Source organism: Pogona vitticeps, chromosome 12 (genome assembly GCF_051106095.1).
Source record: "Pogona vitticeps strain Pit_001003342236 chromosome 12, PviZW2.1, whole genome shotgun sequence".
NCBI classification, from domain to species: Eukaryota; Metazoa; Chordata; class Lepidosauria; order Squamata; family Agamidae; genus Pogona; species Pogona vitticeps.
The window spans coordinates 1,261,505-1,282,541 of NC_135794.1; the positions used below are offsets into that span (position 1 = coordinate 1,261,505).

Below are 21,037 nucleotides of genomic sequence, written 5' to 3' on the forward strand. Positions count from 1 at the left end.
CATGGTTACTCTAAACTCCTGAACCCTGTGATCTGTTTTTTATTACATAAAGTTGAAGGTAATTTTGAGACCTATGCAAATGCACCTTTAATTGACTGTTGGGCTAGTAAAAAAAAATTAGAGGTATCAGAGAGCAAGCAATAGAAAATGACAGTGCTTGTCAGTGGGATGTTCAAAGTGCAAGGGTGGAGTACAACAGTAACATGCTAGTGCCAATATAGTACTACTCACTAATCATTCTGAACTTCAACCTTCAGCTTTCTTTCCCATAAAACATCTGCAATGCTCCTCTAGCAACTTCATGAGTATGCAGGCTATTTAAGAACACCAAGGTCTCTCACATTACAAATCAGGTGCTGAACCTCAGTCTCATGTCATAACCCAGGAGGCTCATCATAGCCACAGGGCATCGCCATGCTCACTGGCATGTAGTGCTGACCTGTTATACAAAATAATAATTATAGATAGTTGTTATGGGTTTTTCGGGCTCTTTGACTATGTTCTGAAGGTTGTTCTTCCTAACGTTTCGCCAGTCTCTGCGGCCGGCATCTTCAGAGGACTGGAGCAGGAACTCTGTCCATGCTCTGTTTCTACTCCAGAGTTCCTACTCTAGTCCTCTAAAGATGCCGGCCATGGAGACTGACGAAACGTCAGGAAGAACAGCCTTCAGAACACGGCCAAAGACCCCGGAAAACCCACAACAACCATTAGATCCCGGCCGTGAAAGCCTTCGTGAATACAATTTATTAGCCCACATACACCGTCAACTTATCTGTTGCTAGTCTTTCATCCACACATTCCCGACCCTCCACACCACCAAATTTGTTCTCTCGTTAGTAGACATTACGAGACATGTTCAAGGTGAAGTATGATACAGGACGCCATAATTAAGCCTCCCATAGATCAGGGAGTCGCTGTGTAGGCACATTTTCTATTCTTGTGCACTTTAAGGCTCACTAACTAGGTCAAAACAAGCGCGGCAATGCTGCCTGGTTCACTGGGCAATGACCGGTATGTTACCCCTACCCTCACGGTTCTCCAGGACCCCAGGGAGGGCTTCAGACTAAGTAACATGTATAGTCTTCAGTGGAAGATTCTGCACAGAATATTCTCAGAGGGAAAGCTCCAGAACAGGTCTCACCATATCTAGCTGGGACACTCTCATGGATCAAATGCTGAACTCACTCACTATGGAAAGGAGGAAATCACTTTCTGAAGCCTCATCCTTTGACCATTAGCTCCACCATCAACAACAGCGGGCTCTGCACACACAAGACACAGCGCATCAAACATACATTGAAAGGGGGCTTTTGTATTCAAAGTGGCTCCCACTGGGAAGGCACTTGTTCTGTCCGACTGCTCTGAGACTCTCCTGAGAAAGGGGAACAGCAATATTAGACCTGTCAAACTAGATGAAAAAAGCACAGGTAAGTAATCTAACATTGTCGGTGATTATTTTCATTTGAGCACATCCCAATGCTTTTTGCCAGGACATGTATCACACACATTAGCAGTTGGAGAAAGGAACTACAGTAGAAGTAACTCACCAATTATAGCAGTGTGAAAACATTTTAACAAAACATGGCAAGGAATAAATCCATCTTGCTAGCAAGGCCAAATTAAATGAACCCAAGTGATTCTTCGGCTTCACGGTGTCCCTTTAAGAAGGAAATCACTGATCTGACTATTTTACAGTCTCTTCAAGTTATCAATCATGCAATTGTTACAAGCCACCATCCTAAGTGAAACAGTGAACTTTCAACAGTTAGAGCATTGTTCTGGGAAATTCATGCATGCAAATAACTTCTCATTAAGATGTATAAGGATTCCAATGTGAGGAGCCCATTGCATAAGCAGAATGGAATTTTCATTTCCGAAAAGGCATCAGAAATACTAAGGAAAAGTAGTGACTTGCAGACTGTCATGCAGTGTTGTTTGACTGCAAGGCAGGAGCGTTTTCAGAGTAGCTTCTCTAGTTCCCTCCCCTCTGGAAAGAATCAAACCCCTTTTTTATTAAAAAAAAATCAGACTTAAACCTTTATCAAGAAAAATCAAGTCCACCTCACTAACCCATAAGACAATCTGATTTGAGAGCCAGATTAAACAAGCCGTCTGGCTGATCTATCCCCTATCAAGAGGCCCTAAAATCCCACTCAAGACAAGAAGAGAGGACTGCCAAGAAGCCAAACCCTATTTTCAGTTGCTGAGCCAAAACCGAGACAAAATCTTGATTTTACTGGAACAGAATGCTCCACATCCTATGTGGACGAAACTTAAATTTTGTGTATTAACCTGTCCCCAATCCTCATAATCAACTGAGAGGTAAATTCTTCTAGTCTCAATGTAATTCCAAACGCACAGGTTTAGAACTGCAACCTCAAGTATTACTTTACGCTCAGGACATTTGCAATGTTTAAATAAGTATGAACGGTGCAAGTCAATTACTTTCAATTTCCAGTTTACCAGAGTCTCCAAAGAAATGTACAAATAAATAAATAAATAAAACCCACACAAAGACAGAACAAATGTTTTAAAAACATACTACGAATGTCTGTAAAACCTAAAGCCCAACAGAATACAGATCTGATAACATTTCAGCACTGGTTACCAGTTAGGTGTGGGAGAACAAAGACAACTTGTGGATTCTCTGTTTTAGGAAACACCCATTCCTTCTCTCAAAATCATTACACCTGTCAGCTGCTGTCTAATAACTCACAAAATATACATCTTTCTAATGTACTAGGTTTTCTTCCCCCTGTCATTTTGCCCTGCACAGTAATTCCTCTGCATGCTGCCAAAACTAAAGAGAAAACAGAAAAGGAAGAGAAACAAAGGACAAAACATTTTGTCTTTGTTTCTTTTTTTTTTGTCCTCTTTTCCATTAATGTTGCCAACAAACTGAAACAGACTAACACAGCTTAATTATCTGGAAATTAATAATTTTGCTGCTTCATAACTCCAGTTCTGGATGTGTAGAGGCTGCTGTTCATCTTAATGCTTCCCCATCCGAATCTTATCACCCACAGAACTGACCCAGGGAACCATCATTCCTTAAAAGCGATCCACAGACACAGAGGGGTTTACCTTTTAAAGTTTCTCCTCAGGCAGGAAGGTGACAGAACAAATCTGACCCAAGAAGCAGCTGCAGCCAGACCATTTTGATGCACCTCCCCATCTGTAGAGTGAATCCATGCACACAAAGCTGGAAGGAAGAAAGAAGAGGAGCATCCGCCACCTCCTTCAAATAACCAGCAACCAACCACAGATTCAGACAGACTGCCTCCTGTTAACTAGGGCACCACGGTCAGGGTGCGTATGGTCTGCCAAGAAGCAGCCATGTGGACACTGATGTAAAGCAAAACTGTCTGTGGCTTGCAAAAAACACAACAACAAACTACAGCAGCTCCTGTCTTTACAACTGCTCAGGCACCTGTGGGTGCTAGTGCGAAGAACTGGAAAAAGAAGAGGCAGGCAACAGAACATTTCAAATTGCCCAGGCAAAATTACCCTCATTATCTAGCAAGTTTGCTGGGCATTTGCCAAAGAGATGGCACAACAGCTATTCAAAGAATTTCTGATAGCAGATAACTAAAAGGTGCATCTCGCTAGTCCTCAGGAAGTAGCAATCTGCCCGGAATGGGAGTTGGATGGGGGACTAGAATCATACTAGAGTGGCTTAATGAATGCCCATGAGGGCAGAGTCCAGCCTTCAATTAACAATAGGTATATGTGACACACACTAGAGGAGCACGGAGGAAGGTGTGGCAGCTGTTCTTCTTATCAGGCTCACAATAACTCACTCGGGAGCTCCACTTCTGCTTGGCATCATTACATGAGGGTTAATTGTTGTTTAAACGAGACATGTGTCTCCATGTCAGTCAAATGAGTGACACAATTGAAGAAAGCACCATCTGCCAATTAAGGATGGGGATGAAGCCATCAGACATCTGTCAAGTGGGGAGACAAAAGGTGTCTCAGCTTATCCTGCATAAATCCATCCATTTCACCAACGGTCTTGCCAACAAGTAGAAACAAAGGCAAAGAGCGGCAGTGCTTGCTCCTCAAAACCGTAAGGAGGCATTTAACTCAGTATTGCATCCAGAAGCATATTAATGAGCCAAAACTAGCATTTAAAAAGGGTTAGATGGGCAAACTAGAAATTTTACTCATGAACACTGAGATAAACTTTTGTCTAGTCTGCCTCCTTCTCCTACAGCCCAGTTCCTGATTACTAAGCCACTATATCCATCTACTATACTACTTATGTGAAAGTTGGGGGGTAGGGGGTAGGAGAGGGTGTTGCTTCTTATTTTCTAACACAATACCTAAAATAGGCAATTTGGAGGGGAATAGATAGAAATTTGCATAGAATACTGTATCTAGGGATAAATACAGTTTAAAACAGCATTTTCAAAGAATCTAATAGAACCAAGATCCAAAAGGACAATCCTTTTATTAGTGACATTTTCTACAGGATTGCTAAGTAAGGTTCTGTTTTGGAAAAGTGCTTAGAAGGTCTTCAGATCAAGGAGTGCACCCTAGAAGTCTGCTAAGCATTTGTTTCTGAAACACGGTGGCAAGGCCATGACTCGCATTAGTCTTCTTTCCTCTGCATCAAGTAAAAATACACACCGATTATCTGAATACACACATAAAATGACAGAACACAGGGACGTACAAAGCAGCTGCTTCTTTCAGTTCATACCAGTCTTCCCTTGTCAGAAAGTTCAGAACTAGCAGCTAAAGAGATGCTATTTACCTAATAAGATTCTGTTGGACAAAGTCAGTTAAAAATCGAAATTATGGGTTCAAAACAGCTAATTTTCTGAGTAGTTTCTATGACAGTTGCTGTGTTATGATGACTACAGCACACTACCAAAATATTTAGTACAGCTAAGCTGAAGTACGAAGCCAGCCTATTACAACGGTGTATTTAAAAGTCTCTGTTGATGCTTTTACTTCATTATTGTATGTTTTCCTCCAAAATCTGAAACGTGTTTTGAAGCATTTTATAGAACACTGGCATTGATGTTACTTTGTAAAGAGTATTTTTTTAATTAAAAAAAGCAATTTAAAATGAGACCTTACCGGGGGGGGGGGGGGAATCTGCAATGAAAAAAGTCAAGCTCTTCCAGCTATTTGACACACAAAACAGCTTTTGTGGACACACGGCCAGAAAACTGATATCATCTTGGATGATAATGTAAATATTAGAAAGCTTGCTTCATAGTCAGCAATTTTCTGCATTGAATTTGAACTCCTCCCAGCCCATAAGGGAGCCTGCTTTAAAAATCTGGCATTGTTGCTATTGCTAGCAGGAGGAACTCAGCAGCCTCTGGAGAAAACAAGACTCTCTGGTTACAATACAACTGAACACAATGAACAAAAAAACTCAATCGCATTCCAACAGATGAATCTGAGATTGCCAAACACCAGAACAATCCTGCAGCAATCAAATATGTGTACTTCAGCACCAGATGTGGAGACAAGACTGCGTACTACGTGCGATTCACTCTGACCTTTAATCCACTTGCAAAAGTTAAATGCAATCATACCCACTAACTTGAGCTGAATCTGCAAGTGATCTTGTCAAGTTTCACTTCCCTTTTCGATGAGATTGTGTATGGTTAAGAATTTCCACTCAAGGAAGCAGTAAAATCCTTACAGTCAAAAGCCTGAGTCAGATATACTTCCACCAAACAGATATTGGCAAAGATAGAAGAAAGTTCTTGTAACTGACTAACTAATATTAAAGGAAACAGGCAGAATTGTAAGAATGAACATGGGGTTCTATAATGTATTTTAAAAAGGGTAGCAAGGAAATACAGAGAAGCTTGAAATGCTAGGAAAGTGAGACTTGGAAGGTAGGCTAACAGAGCACTGTGCAGAGGGCCACCCTGTTCTGCTGCAGGAAATATCTTGGATTCGAGACAACAGGTCATGGCAGTAGTTTGGCAGGGCTGGGCTTCTGGCTGCTGCTTCAGACAGTTGTTGCCCGCATGAAGTCACAGTGACAACCACCGTTTTTGCATAATAGGACTGACTCGTCTGCATCTCCCTCACATCCTCCCTATCCCCTCTGAGGGCAAGCTGCAATTCATTTCTAATTTTGTGCCGAGCCCTCATTTGCTGCACTTGGATGACAACAGCAAACAACTGTGTGCAAAGCAGGAGGAGGAGGATCTCTTTCTTCACTCAAAGTTTATCAACTCTTATCTCCACTCAGCCACTGAGGTGGCCTTTTCAACAAGTCCTCCAAAATATCTCAACTCCTTATTAACATGGAACTGTAATCAGCATATCCCAGACGAAGCAGACGAATGCTGCATTTCTCTTAAATGCCAGTTGAGCTCAGCCCTCCATCTTTTAAGAAAATTGAAACATGACATCTACACAGCCATGTCTGGACAGTGAGATGTTGAACTACTGCCCTGGAAGAGCAACAACAGCAAAAAAGCTCCTGCAACACAAGAGAGCACAGCTGGGCCCCTGCAAGTGGAATGGTGTGTTTCCATGCATGTGCAATTAGCAGTAAAATCAATGAGATTTACTTCCAGGGAAGTATGCAGAGATGCACATCCTCAGCAAGCCTTTTTAACACTCAGTACCTGACAGCGATACCCAACATGTGTCCTGGGCACCCCCTTGTGATTTTGCCTACCAACTGCCTTGAATCAATATTCAATTACCATGTCACCATGCTTCAGAAAAAAGGACAAATAGTCCGTGGGATGCAAAGCTAACCAATTAAGAGCCCACAACTCTAAGTTCATGAAGGCAGTGGATTCGCTAGGCCAATGCAAGAGACGGAAAAAACAAGCTTGCAAAATGAGAACTCAAAATAAGCAAAGTAATACCACCATATGCTTTAAGACGTTTCTATCTGGGCCTTTTTAATGACTAAAACACCCCCCAACACTTCCCATTTTTAGGCACAGACAACCGATTCATATATTGCTGTGATCCACCATTCATTCAGCATAAATCAATAACCTGCATGGGTGAGTGAAACATCACACAGTGGATCCACAGGCAGAACTGTCACACCGCTATACAGATATACAGTGACAACAGTGAGCTACACAAGAATGCAAAAGGAAGCCAAAATAGTGACATTTCAATATGGACTCATTGATGTATGTATGGCAGTTAAAAATTCTGTTTAACAAGAACAGCCTTCAAATGTAAGACCTTCACATTACATTTCCATTTCTAAGTCACCAGAAGAGCAAAGTATACCAGAAAACTACCACTCCTCAGAACCCATGGCCGCTCTTGCTCAAGTTTGGTTCCTGCAGCTAATTAAAGTGTTTATAACATCCCGCTTGAGCAGTTTTTCTTGTGGCCTTTCGTTTCCTGGCCATTTCTGTATACTCAGCGTTCAAAAAATGTATTTAGCAAAAGCTACAATGGCAATGTCTTCAGTAACAAAAGGACATCCTTCCTCATCCTTACCCCACCCCCAGCCCTGGCTAAGTCACTATGTTTGACAGAAAACTGGCCTGCTGCAGATACCACCATTCAATAAAATCATCCAAGAGATATGCTTCCGGCCTTCATTGGGGAAGCACCACCTGTAACAACTTCTGTCCGTAATACATCTGAAAACTTCTGGAAGTGGATAAAAGTCTGCCTTTTGGAGAAGAGTCTTAGCTCAGCAGTAGAGCACATATTCTGCATCCAAAGATCCTCAGTTCAACCCCTGGCATCCAGGTAAGGCTGAGAAAGCCCTTGGGGAGCTCCTAGCACCAACCAATATTAAGTTAGCTGCATCAATATCTAACTCAAAATAAGGCAATTCAATATGACATTTCAGTGCCTCACCACTTTTTAAAAAATGACTATTGTGGGTTACAAAAAGTACATTATACTTTGTCTCTATTATTATTTCAGAAAGCCACCATTAAGATGTCCCAGGATGAAACAGGTTGCTATTTCAAGGAACGCCGTCTCGCATTATTAAAAACCACTGCTGACACACTTTAGAGATGAAAATAGTGTGGTTCCACTGGCTTCAGCCAATGTAGAACAGCAAGACCTTTTCCTGTGTAAAAGCTAAATGCCTTCATCTGTGCTAACAGTAGCTAAAAAGCTCTGACCCTAGAATAAAAGCAGACAAATTTAGATACAAATATCTTTGCCAGTAAAATTTGTTTTCCCAAAAGAAACAAAAACCCTTCTATGTAGTGAAAGTAAAACAGGGCAAGTCCCAAGCAAGTCCTACGGGCTACTCTGAAGTTCATCAAGGGTGTTCCTACTCTCTTATCACATGTGATAATCTATTACCTCTGGCCATATAAAAGCTGCCCCATTTAGCACAGAAGCGATCATTGCTCAAGAGTTCTCCTCCTCCTCCCGCCTTAAAACAGAAAAAGCAGCATGCTAGCATTGTCCATGGAGTGAAAACAAGCAAAGGAATTAAAACTCTAATGAGAAAGATTGCTTTCTGAACCACAGTTGCTTCTGGAGCAACATTTTATAACCACCAGTATGTTTGGTGCCTCAAAAGGCTGGGCACAGTTTCAAACCCCACCTTCTCAAAAGGAGGTGTCAGAAACAGGTATCCCCTGCCAAAAAATGAGGGCATGCCATACCGACTCTCCTCATGACCAAAGGAGTTTATCTCTGAAGAGTCAATGTGGAAAAATTTAAGGAGGTTTGTCCCAGGATCTGTGTACAGCAACCTGTGTTCTTGACCTTGTTGAGAAAGAACCAGGGTTTAATAGGGCACCCAAGTCTGATTTTACTTACAGAAAAGATTCATCCCCAAAATATCAAGCAATGGTGGGATCTTTTAGAAGTTACTTTTCCAAGAGACCCCAGCAGGGGCTTTTGTGTGTGTGTGTGTGTTCTTGTTTTACTGTTGAGCAGGGGATCAGAATCTAGCCCTAGGAAACCCTTCTTCCATTGAGATGAAGGCTAAGTAGAAGTACGTGCATGGACTTCTCAGACCTACAACTTCAGGGGAAACAGGCGTCCCAAGACTACACTCTTAAAAGTAGCTGCTACGGAAACCTTTCAACCCCAAGCCACCAATTTCCTGCACAACTCCCACCACTACCCCTACAACAAATGAAGTAACTTGAAATCTTAAATAGTGGGTGGGGAAAGAGAGAAACAAGAGGAAAACCACGTCAAGGGTTGCACGTTCTACTCCCTCCCCTCTTCCGCTCTCCTTGAAATACACCTTTCTTCACAACATATTATTTCAAATTTAATATTCAGCCAAGCGACTCAAAAAAAAAAAAGGGCACAGCAGAAATATTGGCCCTAATCCTGTTGCTTAGCATAATAAAGTGCACTAGCTCCGGCCCCACCGAATCAATGGGGACTGGGTGAGTCAACTCTTCCTTTCCAGCCTAAGATGATGATTTCATGATTATTATTGTGGTTATCAGCTCCATGGATTCAAGGAGCTGACCCTAGTGTGGCTGAGTGCACTAAGCGGCAGGATAAGGCCCCTGAGTCCAACTGGGAGGTTACAACCCACCCCCTCTTTTCCAACGCCATTATTTTATAATTTTGGCATTTGCCAAAAAAAATCTCCTTCCTCTTCCCCCCTCACCCTAACCCTTCGGTTTCCCTGCCAATCCCTCTCAACTAACCCTGATGCTCCCCACCATGAACACCCCACCCCGTCCTTCAGAGCCCCGCAACACGCCTGGAAACAAGTATCTCCCACAGAGCCTTCCCTCAAGACCCCCAACGCGGGGCTCCTGCCATCCACGCCCCCTTCCCTCCCCCCCCGAAAAAGAGATCCCCTTCGCCTCCCCCCCACCCCCTCCCTCCTTTCAGAAACTCTCCCCCAGGGATGGGGGGGGGGAGAAGAAGGGGATCTTTTTTTTTGGGGGGGAAGAGAAGTGACCCACCCACCCACCCCCTCAAATACCGACGACGACCAAGCCCCCGCGCCCCCTCCCCCTCCCAAGGGGCCCACGAAGGCCCCCCTTTCCCTTCCCCCCCCCCCAATATTCCCGCCTGGAATAAACCGGCCTCTCCCTCCCCCCCCTCCGTTTCCTTCAGGGACGGGGACGGGCCTCTTGCCCTCCCCACCCGCGACCGTGAGGCGGGAAAAGCGGGCCGGGCCGGGCCGGGCCCCCACCCTGCCTGCCTGCCTGCCTGCCTGCCGAGCGGCCTGGCCTGGCCTGGCCTTTCCTTCCCCTCAGAGGCTTCGCCCGCCCGCCCGCTCGCTCGCTCGCCTCACGGAAGCGCCGGTGCCGGGCCTGGCCGGGCCTTGCTCGGGGGAAGGGGGGGCTCACCGATGGTGGAGATGAAGGTGGTGTTGAAGGCGTCCTCGCTGAAGCGGAAGAGGAGGCAGGTCTTGCCCACCCCCGAGTCCCCGATCAGCAGCAGCTTGAAGAGATAGTCGTAGGTCTTCGCCATCTTCGCTCCGACTGGCCGCCCCGGAGGAGGCAGGCAGGCAGGCGAGGGCGGGGGGAGGGCCAGGAGGGCGGGGCCAGCGCGCGAGGGGAGGGGAGGGGCCGAACCGACGCAGCGCACCGGAAAGGGCGGGGCTTCCTCCGCCACCACCCGGCTTCGGCTCTCCCGCTAGGAGGACGCACGCACGCACCGGAAGTCTGCCCTTCCCCCTCCAGGGAGCGGTCTCTCTCTCTCTCTCTCTCTCTCTCTCTCGTTGGCCGCCCTGCCTCGCAAGGGCCCATGGGAGTCGTAGTCTCCTCGGGCTCTGAAGGCAGCGGCGGCGGAGGTGGGACCCTGCCGCCGAGGCTGCCCTCTAGCGGGGTTTCGTACACGCACATTTTCCGTCTCTCTAATCATGAAACTGATGGAAATGATATGAGACAAAAAAACACGTCCTGGTAGTTTTGAGTCGGTTTCTGTTAAGGCTTAAAACACACAGAAAAAATCAGGTTCAAGACAGGTAGCATTTAAACCGGTGGCTGCCTTCCCATGCGTTGAATGGAAATCGATGTATTTCCGATTTGAACCAGTTTGAGCTTCTTCTACACTCACTTAAACAAAACCACATGGAGCTTTGATTTTTTTATTTATTTGCAGGGGGTCAAATTGAGATTTTGTATCAGGAACTCCACCTTGTAGTTTGTGTGGAGTAACTGGAAAGGACAACACTAAACAATTTAATAAAAATGTATCAGCCTATTCCTTTGGAAACACAAGCCAAATATTTTCTCTGGAGCTAGCAAGTAAGTAGCCTTCGAGAGCAAGCAAAACACCAGTGCTCAAGGCTATGGCAACAGAGATTTCCTATAATTCTATTTCTTCTATTTTAGTGATGGATGGGGGTTGGGGTAATTAAATAGGAACATTCAAGTGGTTATTATAAGACTTAATAAGATTACAGTCAAGCCATTTGGACACTGGAGCACTAAAACTAAATACTGTAGGTTAATTATTTTAGACCAACAGAAATAATCAGATTACAGAAAACCATCCTTAATAACGACAAAATCATTTAAATCTTTTCCTCATACAGTATACGTATTTGTGCTTTCTTGTCTAGGAGAATGATTTCACTTGCACTGCAACCAGATCCACATTTCTCAGAAGTTGATCCATGATGGCTTATAATTCCCAGGTAAGTGTGGATCGGATCGCCGCTTCAATCATTCCAATTAACAGGCTTAACCACCCACAGAGGTTTTCTCAAAAGAGCCAGCCTCCCATCATCTCTGAACTCAAAAAGACATTCTTGCTAACAGCAGGAACAACATTAAAAGCAAAATAATTTATTCCACTTCATTTGTTTTGCAAAACCGGACTCCCCTGAACTGGGAGAGGCTAGTACTTCGCGGGACTGGGAGAATATATTTCTGTTAAAGTTTCCTAAAATAGCATTTGTTCTTTTTGCAGCCACATCACACCATCGGCTCACAAGCAGCTTGTGATCTACAGCCATTCCAAGATCCTTCTTGCTTGCAGTATTATCAAGGGAAGCATCTCCCATCTTACCTTGTAACTGTACATTCGATTTTTTTCTTCCCTAGGTGTAGAACTGCGCACTTATGCACATCAAATGTCAATTCTGTTTTCAGCCCAGTGTTTGAGACAATCAAGATTTTTTTAAAAAAAATTTGTTTCTTTCTTTCTTTTTACAGGAGTGACCACCTCTAGAGTTTCACACAGGTTTTAAGAATACAGCTTGAAACTAAAAGTGATCTGGACCCTTAGATTCCATCATCTATATTGTTGCAATTTGCTTGTTTATTATCAAAATCTGGTGTTCAAGGTGGCTTACAAAATATTTGGTAAAACCAACATTCAGCTAAAAACTCTAAAAAATTATACAAACCCACCCCTTTATAAAACCATAAAAATCAAACAAAGCACATTAAAAATCCATTAAAATTACAAAGGATACAGATTAAAGAAAGGGGGTTTAATTGAGCATGTATGGTGCACACCATGTCACTTCCAACATACTGTCAGTGCTCAATTTCTGGGTTAAAGAATACAAAAAGGCCAGTCACCATTAAAAGAAATAATCTCCGTGCACATGTTACATGATTAGGAACCTGTCGAATCAGGTCACTTGAACAGGAAGCAAAAGGTAGAGGGGCAAGAAACATATTACAATATTTTATGCCATTTAGGGAAAAATTCCCACCCAGAGACCCAATAAGGCCTACAGGTGTTTTTCTGAGTAGCTTGCCAGCTTCTTCTAGAGGCCTTATTAGCACCCCTTGTCAGGTAGGGAAAAGACAAAACTACAGCAGGAATTTCACTGAGGGCAAGCAAAGCGCGAGATCTGTCTTCCCTCAGCAACTCGGGGGGGGGGGAAAAAGCAACCCAAAGTCAGGATGCGAGAAGCAAAAGAAAAGTAGGTGAACTGACAGCACCTACTCTGAGGAGTAGAGTAAGGGCAAGTTTGCCTTAGTGATGTCACAGATGGGTGCAGAGTGCAAGAACGAAGAAGTATTTCCTCAACAGAACTTGTAGAAAGTGGAGAAATGCAAGAAAAAGTGCAAGGTTAGACTCTTCTAGCCTGAAACTATGCACACTTGCTTGAAAGCAAGTCCCGTTTATTCAACAGGGTTTACTCCCAAGTGAGTGCATATGGAATTCCAGCTGTCAAGAAAATCTTAAAACATCGTGTTGCCTTTTAAAACACATGCATCTTTTGAAAATCAGATTTGCAGCAAAGTATTGAAAGTGAAGAGAGGCTGAAATGTGGATAAACAGAACAACTGAAACCATCTCTGAAAGAGTGTACAACAGTCGCGCCGAGTCCACAAGGATCGCTTGTCCACACTTGTGTTGGGAAAAAAGCAAAGGAAAAAAGTGTTTGCTTTATATACGGCCCCATGGTGCCAAAAACCCTCTCTGGGCAGTTCACAATCCAATTACGCAGGCTACAGATTCTGAAGCAACATGTAACTTTGCTAGCGTAGCTGTTTGGGCTACCACCATTCACACACCAGTTGGACGCAAAGAGCATGCAGATCTGTCTATAAGGGTCAGGACTCAATCCTCCAGCTTTGAGAGGGGATATTTGTTTTACAGATATCAACATTTCCTCAATTCCAGCAGAGAAATGAAAAAGAAGTAGTAAAAGGTTAAGATGGGCACCCATGTTTGCTCAGATGGCAAAGCAATCCATGTTGGCACTTTGGGCAACTGTGTGGTGAACTTCTTTCCTCTGTGTCCCAAGCTGTCCTTTGACCCCCTTCGGCTGCTTCTCCGAGCAGCAAGTTCTCAGTGGTGCACTCTGCACAGGAGGGGACCCTTCTTTGCCAAGGGATCCTTTCAGAAGCGTAAATACCGTCCAGCACACACCGCTTCCTCCCTTTCTTTCGGAACCTTGCTTAGTCCGGGAAGCGGTCTCTATTATCATGTTGTGCTAACTTGTCCTTTTCAAATTCCATCGCAATCTTTAAGGCAGTGGTGTTCAGGGAAACAGACTGCATGTTACAAATAACTGTGACAACCACACCACGGGGTGGGACCAGAGAGACCCCGTTGGCAGCCTGAGAGTCCAATTCTTCAGGAAGAATGAGCAGCACACTGCTGGCACCCACCGCTCCACCGGTGTGGGAGGTGTAGTGTCGCTGGCGCCGGCAGAAGCCGCACTCCTGCTTGTTTTCCACAACAAGCCACGCCATCCCGTATTTCCCATCCTTGTCCCAGGAGGCCTCTGTGTTTGGGACGGCCGTCCACATCATGGCTGTGGTGCTGGGCTTGAGGTAGCCAGGGAGGAGTCCAGGGGGAAGCTTTTCCCACAGGCCAAGCTGATAGCCATACAGCATGGCGTTCCCAAATTTAAGGAGGTCGCCCACCGTGGAGAGGAAGCCGCCCCCAGCCCACTTGTAGGAGTTATCCACGTAGGGTGCGTTGACAAGCCGGCCTTTTTTGTTGTGAATGTAGTATCTGGAAGCAAAAGCGAGAAAGCCTGGTCAGGCACACAGAAAAAGAAGTGCCTACTCAATGCATGTGTGCCTTAGACCCACTGGGTGGGGGGCTGAGTGCTGCCAATTCAGGGTGGGCAGGGGTTGCAATGTGTCTTTGGTCTTTCTCCCGAGATTAATTCATTGATCTGGCAACTCCAGTGGAGAGTCTCCTTCGGAAAGACTGTTCTCTGATTTGCCCCGGCACTCCTTTCTCCACTAAAAGTGAAACTAGGAGAAGCCCAAGGGTGTTTCTGCAGAAGCAGCGTGTTCTCTCTGCCCTTTCCCCTATGATTTATATCCAGCTAACACTGGAACACCTCAGAGTGACCACAGGTGTTTGAGTGGCAAATGTAAATAAAATATGGTGGAGGGAAAATTCATCTAACAAAAGTGTTCACAAAGAAAATAAAAAGACACTCACTCCCCAAAGCCTTGCTCCTAAAAATGCCACTTTATGCGAGCATGAAAATCCACAGGAACCACAAGGTGGCAGTGCTCTTTGGTTTTAGACATCACACCCAGTGGTGCAGAGGTACCACACCACACCTCTCCCCATCTTTCATGTGGGTTAGAATCCTGTCCTCTACCCATTTTATTTTATATTTTATAATGTTCTATGGCCAGAACTATCTCTGATAAGGCAAAAATAATCACAGTTACTGCCACAGAGGCCAGAATGCAAAGATGAACTTCCACTGGATCCCACTGCTTTCATCACAAATGTGTGAGTCCCACCCACCCACCTTCAGCTTCTTATGCCCCCTAAAACCTTTCTCCAAAGGAGTGCTCCTGTCGCTTCTGCCCATTCCCTGATTTATTCACTCCTGATTGGTGAAATATAGAGAAAAGCCAGCTGAGTGGGTGGTGCTGGAAAGCGGGAGGGGCACATCAAAACAAGCCCTTTGCAAGGATACTGAGAAATGGGTGGCACTGTGTTGGCTGTAGAGATAGAATCAATACCCCGCAGAGTCATGGGCCACCACATGGAGGATTCTGTTGAGCAAGTCATGGGATTTGCAGAAACAACTGCAAGAACACAAGACTGACCTCTTGGAGGAAATGAGAGCAACAGTGCCCACATATTCTCCAAAGTTACATTTATGTTCCAAGCCAGCCCTCATCTTGGAAAGAAACAACATTTGTGGCATAGCTAGCTGCACTGGACCGGTTACGGGCTTCCCACCAAAAGCCATGCCATGTCTGAATTTAGTTACAATTCTGGGTGATGTGTGAGCAGTTACTGACCCAGCAGGTGATAAACCTATAGGGCAGGGAAATGTAGCTCTTTTGAATCCTAGCCCCAGGTCAGTTCATTAATCCCACTCAGAAAATCCCAATCCATGAGCAGCAACATTGAAGTGCCTCTACTGGCTCGAGTAGCAGCTAGGAACCAAAGGAGAGTAAGGTGGTTGAAGTAATCTGTTTGCACACAGAGCTGTCTGTGGGAACATACCGACTACAACCACCTCGCTCTCTTTTCGTTCCTAGCTGCTACTAGATTTATTGACACCGCTGGCGTCTAGACCGCTGCGAAGATTCTGAACAGTGCATTTTTATCTGCTCGAAATGAATGAGCAGCAACTCTGGCAGGCTTGTAGGATGCGGCTGCACAGCTGTCTACCTGGCTCTGTTGTACACCAGGGGCTCATTTTCATCCAGTCCTGTCATCATCATATCCAGGTCACGAAATATTTTCAGCATGTAGTCTGTGAATTTCTGGCCCGAGGCTCTCTCCACAACAGCACTCAGCAGAGTAAATCCATGAGTTGAATACAAAAACTGACTACCTTAAAGAAAGGAAAGGGGGGGGAAACAAGTTTTGTTTTTACACATTGTTTTAACAAATACACACACTGGGTTGTGCTGATCTATATTCCACTTCGTGTCTTAAAGGGCTGGCCTACTAAGGTTGTGATGATGTGAGGTTTGGAAAAAAAGCAACTTGCTTTTTTAGACTGGCTCCAAGTCTAAAAATGCACACTGACCAATTTCCCCACAATTTTACACAGACTTGTATAAAATGCAATATAACAACCTGTTTTCTTGCCAATGCATTTAACATGGTATAAAAATTCCTGAGATTTAGATATTTGGAATGTAATTTAGGAAGGTGCCTCAGGTAGAACAAAAACCACAAAAACCCACTAGCCCATCCATTCTAGCGCTGCTGACACTGACTGGCAGCCGCAGCTCTTCCAAGGCTGAAGAGGAAAATGCCTTTCGGTTCTGATCAGACATGCCAGAAACGGGCACTCTGGGGTTCTCTACCTACCTATAAAGCAAAACTCTGCCCAAAGGCTACAGCCCTTTCTCCTCCTCAGAGACACAGTTAACGTATAAGGAGAGCACATTTTAAAGAGGACAAAAACAGTCTGGAAATAAAGGTACATCTCTTGATGGAGATGGTAAAGAATTCCGTAGAAAAATTATAGATGGATACATTTATACCTAGCTTTTCTCCCAAAGACCTTGTTAAATCAGGCTACTACTGAAGTCCAGAACAAAACAAAATTGCATTCCAAGCTGTTTTTTTTTTAAAGTCAGCTGCAGAAGCAACTGAGCTATGACCGCTGCCACTTAGCATGCTGATTAGACATCGGGAGCAAGTGCCCTGTGTCAAAGGGGCAAGTCACTCACCTGGTTTAAAGAAGAGTGGGTCATTTTTAAACATATTCAGTGAGTCTATGACATGATCAAATTTTTCTTTCAGGTAATATTCCTCTTGGTCAAACTCTTTTTTCTTCCTTCCGCTCTTGGCACGGCCGCCTTCCTCTTCCGGCCCCCCTTTTGCTGGGGGGCTCCTTTCAGAGCCTTTGTCTTCCTTCTCTTTCTGGGTCGATCTGGCGGCATCGTCTGCAGCTTTCCGAGACTTGTTTGCCTTTTCCTTTTCCTCCTTAACTTTGGAAACGTCCTTCTCATAGTGGCGAATCCCACTTAAATGAGAAGCCAGCAGTCTGGTCGTAATGGTGACCTAGGTTTTTTTTTTTGAAAACGGGACAGATTCAGAATCACCGAGGCATTATATCAAATAAAAGCTGCAAAGAGTGACGGGCACCTTACGGGTTATCACATTTATTATGTGCTGCAAGTTGTTATCAATATCCAGTACCTGAAGCAGGGCAGCAGTTAAGACTTGTGGAAGATAATCGGCCAACTAGCAACCCCATACAAGTTAACAGGTCACTGCCAGTTATACTGCTGGATAGAGGCCTTCGCCCCCCAAAAATACTTTCCCCTAGTGTGGAAATAAACATTTCATCCTGTTTTAACAAGCATTTAATTTATTATCCATTTTGTTTTTAAAAAATAAGACTCAGTACTTAATAAATACCATCAAGACTCTGCAGAATATTTGAGCATGGCCTTATTTACCTTTTCACCTTCATATTCTTTCTCAGGAAATTCTGGAACATAGTTCTGCACTGGGGCATCTAAATCCAGCCTTCCTTCTTCCCACAGCTTTAAAACAGCAACCATCGTCAGCGATTTGCTAATGCTGGCAATGCGGAAGACGGTTTCTGGCTTGCAAAGCACACGGTTCTCTACATCAGCGTAACCCAGACCTTTAAAATAATAAGTAGACAACTGCTCAGTGATTTTCCGTCCAAGAAAAGGCTAACATTCTGTGAAAATCAGCACTGCCAGTTTACAGAGACTCTCCAAAGCAGCTCTCCTCCCTTCTCCATAGACAGTGGGCTCAGGTAGCAAAATGTTTGGCTATGGCACTGCAGTTTCTCAGGAAATACTTATCATTTATCACCAGGATACGATCAAGGGGCCAACAGGCAACACATGGGGCAAGCCTGCATTTGCCTGGTGTTTAGATGAGGTTACTTAGGCCAGGAAGACAGACTGGCCACTTGATGTGAGCTGTGAAGGGTAGGATTGGAATGACACTAGACAAACGCGGCCCATATAGCAGCATATAGGTATCTAGCAGTCATATAAATATGGAAGCCATTTATAGTCTTAATTGGAAAGAGCAAGGGAAGAGTTAAAACAGAGGCAAATATATGAGTTGCATTTAAAGCAACAAAGAGATCTGTGCCACCGATACAGATTAACATATTTAGTACGTCAAAATAAATAAGCATAGATAAACTTTAGTAGCCCTGGCCCATGTCACCAGATGCATGGAATATTATGCATAGTTCCCAGGGCTATTTCCACAAGCTTTGGCTGGGGTAAGAGGTGGGAGTGGAGGGAAAGGAGACCCGTCCGCAGTGATGCCATAGGAAACTGACACGGAGAGGTATAGACCGTCATCATTTAAACCACAGCCAGCACCAACAAAACTGAAAACAGACAGGATGCCCTGACATAACATGTCATGTGTCTGTGAATCATCGTCTTGAATATTATCATCTATACTTTTATAATAAACCCAATCCTTTGACAAGGTTAAGCACTAACAGATCGTGACATACCCTCGACATCACTTACCTTCAGACCACACTTCTTTTCCATCCACAGAAACACCCACCACTATTCCGGGGGCTCCGACTTCATCCTGTCGGAATAAAATATATAAGTTCAGAGGGTCGAGCCTTCCTGAACCCGAGGAAAGGAATAAAACTGGCACAAGCTTTCACAGGCTAGTTCACTTTCACCGAGTTCACCCCCTCGGCATGCAGCCCCTTAAATTCTGTAATGGGGATGAAGTAAGACACAACATTTTTGGGGGGGGGACTGCAAATGTGACATTTCCTGGGCAAGTGAAAGAAACTATTTTTGCACCATACTCGGCAATTGATGGCCCTTTTTTCTCTTGAGGAAATGTTCGACCCTTTAGTGCTTTGATCATTTTTACATACAGTATTTGCCAAACAGAACGGAGAGAATATTTAAATAAATATATCTCACAGGATTATCTCTCTCTCTCAAACACAGATATATATAAAATCAAGCTCAAAACCCACAACAACCAAAAAAACATTGTGCTCCGGGGAGGGTCGCCCTTCCCCCTGAAGATGGAGAGCATTTCTTTTATGTGCTTCCCAATCTTCCGGCGCCGCCTTTCTCCCCCGGGAGGGCCCGAGGCGGCCGGCCAAGAAGACCCACCTTCACCCGCCGGAGAAGGTCCCTGCTGCAGGCGACGGCCCGGCTGAAGCCCCTTCCCCGCGGCGGCGGCGGCGGCGGGCCCTCCTCGGCGCCGCGGCCTTCCTCTTCCACCGCGGCGGCGGAGGCGGCGGCCACCACGGCCGTCAGGGCCAAGCCAAGCCCCGTGCCTAATGACGGCGGCGGCAGCCACCACCCTCCACCCCCGCTGCCGCTGCCGCTGCTCCAGGGTCTCCTCAGGGCCGGGCCCCCGTAAGGCCAGGAGGCCCTCCGCACCGCGGCCAGAACCCGCAGCATCACCCGGCCGAGGAGGAGGGGAGGCCGGCCGGCTGGCTGGCTCACGCGACGCCCCGGCTCCGGTCCAGGCCTAGGCCCCCGGGCTGCTAGGAGACGCGCCAGGCACCGCCAGGCGCCTCCCGAGCTCATCGAGCAGCGGCGCCCGCTTCCGGACGAAGCGCCGTGGCCAGGCAGCGGGAGCGGAACCCGAGCACATCGAGCGGAGCCGGGGGAGGCAGGCGGAGGGAGGGTGTAGATAGGCTAAAGCTCCCAGAATTCCCCCTGGCGCCCGGGGGGCTTCTGGGAGCTGTAGTCCAAGCCGCAAACCTGCCCGCCTACAATTATAATTAATGCAGCAGAGGTGAAAAAGCTATACGTGTACAAATAAATCTCCAAATATGTAAATTGTACACATTATTTTAATATAAGGGTTTTTTTTAATATAGTGGGTTTTTTAAAAAATGAATGGTCGTGCTCTTTTTATTTTAAAAATACATGCATACTACTGTGTCTTCAACCTCACTTTTTATACTTCTGCTCCTTTCTGAGCCTCCGCCCTCCCGTACCTGCTGGAGCAACTGCACGCTCCAAAGATCAGTTTACCCTCAAGTAAACAGAGAAAAACAGCTGTTTGCTCCATGCACAGAAACAAATGTCTAGCAACGTCTGGGGTGAAGGCATGCATTGACCTGAACTCCAAATTTCGCATTGTCAGTTTTGCAGGATGAAAAGTATGAGGCCGGCACCCTGTGGAAGGTCCCCTTTTAATTGCCTACAGTAGCCAGAGGGGCCCTGCAGGGTATTAAAATGGCAGGCCCCTGACAGGCACCTCTCAGCACCACACCGGATGACGTTGCCCAGAGGGCCTATTGCTAATTTACAGTGTACAAGGTGCTCATGGCCTTATATAGACCCCATTTACCAGGCAGGCTCCAAAATGGCGAGAACCCACATTTGCACCAACCCTTTGTTCACAGAGAAGCTCCCCTTGAAACCACAGGCAGCAAAGACTCCGGTGGATCGAAGGCTCTGGTGGATTGGGCCCGTGCGGCTTTTTCTTGTTAAAATGTTCAGCAGCCTAATTAAGAGCCACGCTGTGGGTGTGGGGAAGGGCAGAGGGTGAAAGCTCAGACTTGAGAGCAAATCTGTCATATAGATAATCATCTACAGTATATGCTGTAAATTTACACAGTAACCAGGAAATGGAAGGGAGCCCGTTTCTGTATCTACCAGGGTGTCCAATGGAGTTTTGAACTCTCGCACCAGGCCGGCAGCCAAACCAAACCATTTTCAGATGTGCCATCCAGTGCGGAGCAGGTGGAATTCATTTTGGCATTTGT

General features: G+C 45.4%; 2 protein-coding genes across 2 annotated transcripts in view; both read right to left on the minus strand.

Annotated features, from left to right (window-relative positions):
* The window catches only part of RAB8B (RAB8B, member RAS oncogene family), a 28,085-nt gene extending 17,644 nt beyond the window's left edge, over positions 1-10,441 (minus strand). The window contains exon 1 of the mRNA XM_072981647.2: positions 10,260-10,441. Coding sequence (XP_072837748.1) covers positions 10,260-10,383 — 124 coding nt within the window. The 5' untranslated portion in view covers positions 10,384-10,441. The remainder of the gene's footprint in view (positions 1-10,259) is intronic.
* A 1,717-nt stretch (positions 10,442-12,158) lies between these two features.
* On the minus strand, positions 12,159-19,862 carry LACTB (lactamase beta). Its single transcript, XM_072981648.2, has 6 exons — positions 19,425-19,862; positions 18,807-18,873; positions 17,736-17,926; positions 17,001-17,334; positions 15,985-16,150; positions 12,159-14,343 (listed from the first exon to the last, which is right to left on the minus strand). The coding sequence occupies exons 1-6, from the start codon at positions 19,845-19,847 to the stop codon at positions 13,782-13,784; spliced, it is 1,743 nt and encodes a 580-aa protein (XP_072837749.2). The 5' UTR covers positions 19,848-19,862; the 3' UTR covers positions 12,159-13,781.
* Between the last annotated feature and the right edge of the window lie 1,175 nt (positions 19,863-21,037).